The sequence below is a fragment of the Wasmannia auropunctata genome, unplaced genomic scaffold (genome assembly GCF_000956235.1).
Source record: "Wasmannia auropunctata unplaced genomic scaffold, wasmannia.A_1.0 LD336048.1, whole genome shotgun sequence".
In the NCBI taxonomy this organism is placed as follows: domain Eukaryota; kingdom Metazoa; phylum Arthropoda; class Insecta; order Hymenoptera; family Formicidae; genus Wasmannia; species Wasmannia auropunctata.
This window is the reverse complement of record NW_012026842.1, coordinates 199,885-203,540: the sequence shown is the minus strand read 5'-3', so window position 1 is coordinate 203,540 and position 3,656 is coordinate 199,885. Positions and strand designations below refer to the sequence as shown.

The following is a 3,656-nucleotide window of genomic DNA, read 5'->3' as shown; positions in this document are numbered from 1 at the left end:
GCATAATGTATGTATATAATAAAAAAATCCAATATTTATTTTTTAAAAATTGTTTAATTTCTGAATTAATCTTGTCTAATTTCTTGTCTAACAAGTAAACTATTTCAAGTGTCAGACACCGATTTATTTCATACTTTGGATTTTGATTCGAAATACCAAAAGGTGATATTTTATATAAAAATTAATTGGTCAATATTAATCGTAGCGTTTATACGCAATATTTCATTTTTATAATTTAATAAAATAAAATAAAACCTCAGAAATAACGCATTTCTCCCAAAAATATTTCAAACCAAAGTTGCTTGGTTTCGAAGAACATGTAAAATAGTGATTTATTTAATCTAGAAGTTTCTCTAAATATCTTATTAATGTTAACTAAATTTTTCACATAATTGTATATAATTTTTTTACGTAAACCGATTCCTTTTTTATTCTGCTGCTTTATTCTAATAAAGATCACTATTTTACATGTCTTTCAAAACAAAGCAACTTTCGTTTAAAACATTTTTTTGAAATGCGTTATTTTTTAAGTACATATTTTACTCCATTATTATTATATAAAAATGAGATACCGTGTATAAGCGCTACAGTTAATATTGAGCAATTAGTTTTTGCATGAAAAATCATCTTTTGATATCTTGAATCAAATTCCAAAATATAAAATAAATCGGCGTCTGGAATTTAAAATAGTTTACTTGTAAGATGTATTAAAAAATGCTCACATTTTATAATTTTAATTTTAATCTTTTTTTCTCCTTTTTTGTCTTTATTTTAACATCTACTTACCTTAAATACCTATTTTGAATTACAAAATTACAAAGATGAGTAGAAGTATTCAAATTAGTGAATATAATTATTCCGACAATGGTTATAAAATCGAAAGAGTCTACTTTTCAATAGTGATTCGATTGTAAGCTGAAGAATGGTTTATCATTAGAATGATTGGAATCATTTCTCATCTATAATTCGGGCGATATTACAAACAGCTACAGTTTTGACAGTGTTATAAAGTAAAAAAAATAAAATATATAAAATAAACATAACACTTTATATTTAGACATAGCATTTCTATCTCGGGTTATATCTAGATAATTCGAGAAAATAAGTTGAAATCATGTGTGACAATGAAGCAAGTGGATCGTGGAACGGTATTGACTCCGGCGAGGAAATTGTTATTTCTGGTATTGCTGGTAGATTTCCTGATTCAGATAACATGAATCAGTTACGAGAAAAATTATTTAATAAAATTGATTTCGTTAGAAAAGGTCGATGGAAAATAGGTTATTATTTAACGTTTACATAGTTCTGCTTATAGTTTTAAATTTATGCCTGATTTATAGATAGAATATGCCATTTCTTTTACACAATTAAATTGTAATTACATATATGATATTTATATGGCAAAAAAATGTACTCTAAATATATCATTATTAACATAAACATGTTATGTCTTGCTCATCTTTCATTAGACCATCCGGAAATTCCAAATAGAGTAGGAACGATTAACAATGTGGAAAAATTTGATGCGAATTTCTTCGGATTATCTTTCGAACAAGCACACACTCTCATTCCCGAAACGAGATTGTTATTGGAATGTTCTTATGAAGCAATTGTCGATGCAGGAATTAATCCAAAGCAATTACGAGGAAAACATACTGCTGTCATCATAGGAGTAACTTTAATTGAATCGCAAAAGAAACTTTTATATGAAACCGCTCAGGTAGAGAAAAATATTAATGAATATAAGTAGTAAAGGATTATTATATATTAATCATTAAGAACAAGAAATTGTAATGCGCCCTATTCTGTAATTAGTTAGGAGGTCACAATCTTATTGGGTGTAGCAAAACTACAGCAGCAAACATGATTTCATACTATTTTGATCTGAAAGGACCATCATATACTGTTGATACAGCATGCAGTTCCAGCCTTAGTGCCATAGCTATTGGTTATGATTTTATTATGTCAGGCATATGCGAAGATGCAATAATTGGAGCTGCAAACTTAAGTTTTATTCCTACTATACCCCAACTATACACTCTGCTTGGTATTTTTCAAAAATTAATAACTTTTTTAATATGTAATAAAATTAAAGAAGTACTCTTACCTCCACGAAAAGTAAAATGAAATGTAACTGATTGAGAGTAATTGATTTTTATAAAAACGTTTATAAAATTAAAATTATTATGCTTATAAATTTTTTACCAAAATTGAATAACATATCTTGATACACAAAAAAGATAATTCTTTAATTTTTCTGCGTATAAGCAGAAAATATCCTCCTATGTATAAACTTCCCACACATCTTTTTACATATATTTCATATCTTTTAGGTGTTTTGGCACTCGATGGTTATTGCAGACCTTTTGATATTGCTGCAAGTGGTTTTTCGCGTTCTGAAACGGTGTCAGTGGTATACCTTCGAAAGGCGAAAAATGCGAAGAGGATTTATGCCATATGTCCGCATATTAAATTAAACAGTGATGGTTACAAAGAAGAAGGAATAACATACCCGTCGTCGTTTATACAAAGTAGATTACTAACAGAGTTATACGATGAATGTGGAATACCGACATCTTGTTTGGATTACATTGAAGCACATGGTACCGGTACCAAAGCTGGCGATCCCGCAGAAATTAATGCAATCTCTAATGTATTGTGCAAGAATAGAGAAACTCCATTAATGATCGGCTCTGTAAAATCTAATCTTGGACATGCTGAACTTGCCAGCGGTTTCAATCAAATCGCTAAGGTAAATACAAATAGCTTTTGTTTACATTCATTATTATAAAATTTGCTTTTATTTTACGCAATCACATACACATATGTACACACAAAAAAAAGATTTATTTTCCGTAAAAATTATTTAAAAAATTACTTTGTCGTAAAAAAATATTAATATTACACAAGTATTAAATTGGTTAGAGAGTGTAACTACTTTGAATATTAAAAGCTTTGGCAAAAGCGCTTATATTCAAATTAAATATTTATAATACTTACAGTGTTGTATAAATATACGTAATACTTATAGCATTTAATTTTTCCCAGAGAATAATTTGGTCAATTCGAATTTTTTTAATTTCAAATTTTTTTATATCTTCTATATATATATGCTGAAGTGGTGAGTAGGTAAGTGTGCATGTGTGTGTGTGTGTGTGTGTGTGTGTGTGTGTGTGTGTGTGCGCGCGCGCGCTCGCGCGCGCGTGCGTGCGTGTGTATGTGTGTGTGTATGGGTGGATGGGTGGACGTATGTGGATGGGTAATTCATGAATGTAGATAAATGAGTGGGTGTGGGTGGATGAGTGTTTGTGGATGAATCGGTGCGGTAGGCGCGCTTGCTGTGTTCTATATATACAGAGTGTCTCATACTCGCAATGGTACAGCGCTTGTGGGCAGGTAGTGTGGACCAAACTGAACAAAAAAGTCCTGTACCATTTTGAGATCTTTGCAATAGTTATCGAGATATTAATCATTTTAAAAAAAGAAAAAATTTTACATAATGGCCAAGTTTTTGCTTCATTTATAATTCTATTGATCATTTTAATAACTTTAAGTCTGTTTTACGAAACTTAAAGTTATTTGGAAAGACAATGGCGTTAAAATTTTGCTGCATATAATTTTGAATAAGATCGGAAGAGCACACGTCTGAACTCCAG

The 3,656-nt window shown here is 29.8% G+C and overlaps 1 protein-coding gene across 1 annotated transcript in view; it reads left to right on the top strand.

The window, feature by feature from the left end:
• Positions 1-904: 904 nt before the first annotated feature.
• The window catches only part of LOC105451633 (fatty acid synthase-like), a 21,327-nt gene continuing 18,575 nt past the window's right edge, over positions 905-3,656 (top strand). Inside the window, 4 exon segments of the mRNA XM_011692203.1 lie at positions 905-1,280; positions 1,470-1,720; positions 1,816-2,047; positions 2,334-2,752. Of these exon segments, the coding sequence (XP_011690505.1) occupies positions 1,115-1,280; positions 1,470-1,720; positions 1,816-2,047; positions 2,334-2,752 (1,068 nt within the window). The 5' untranslated portion in view covers positions 905-1,114.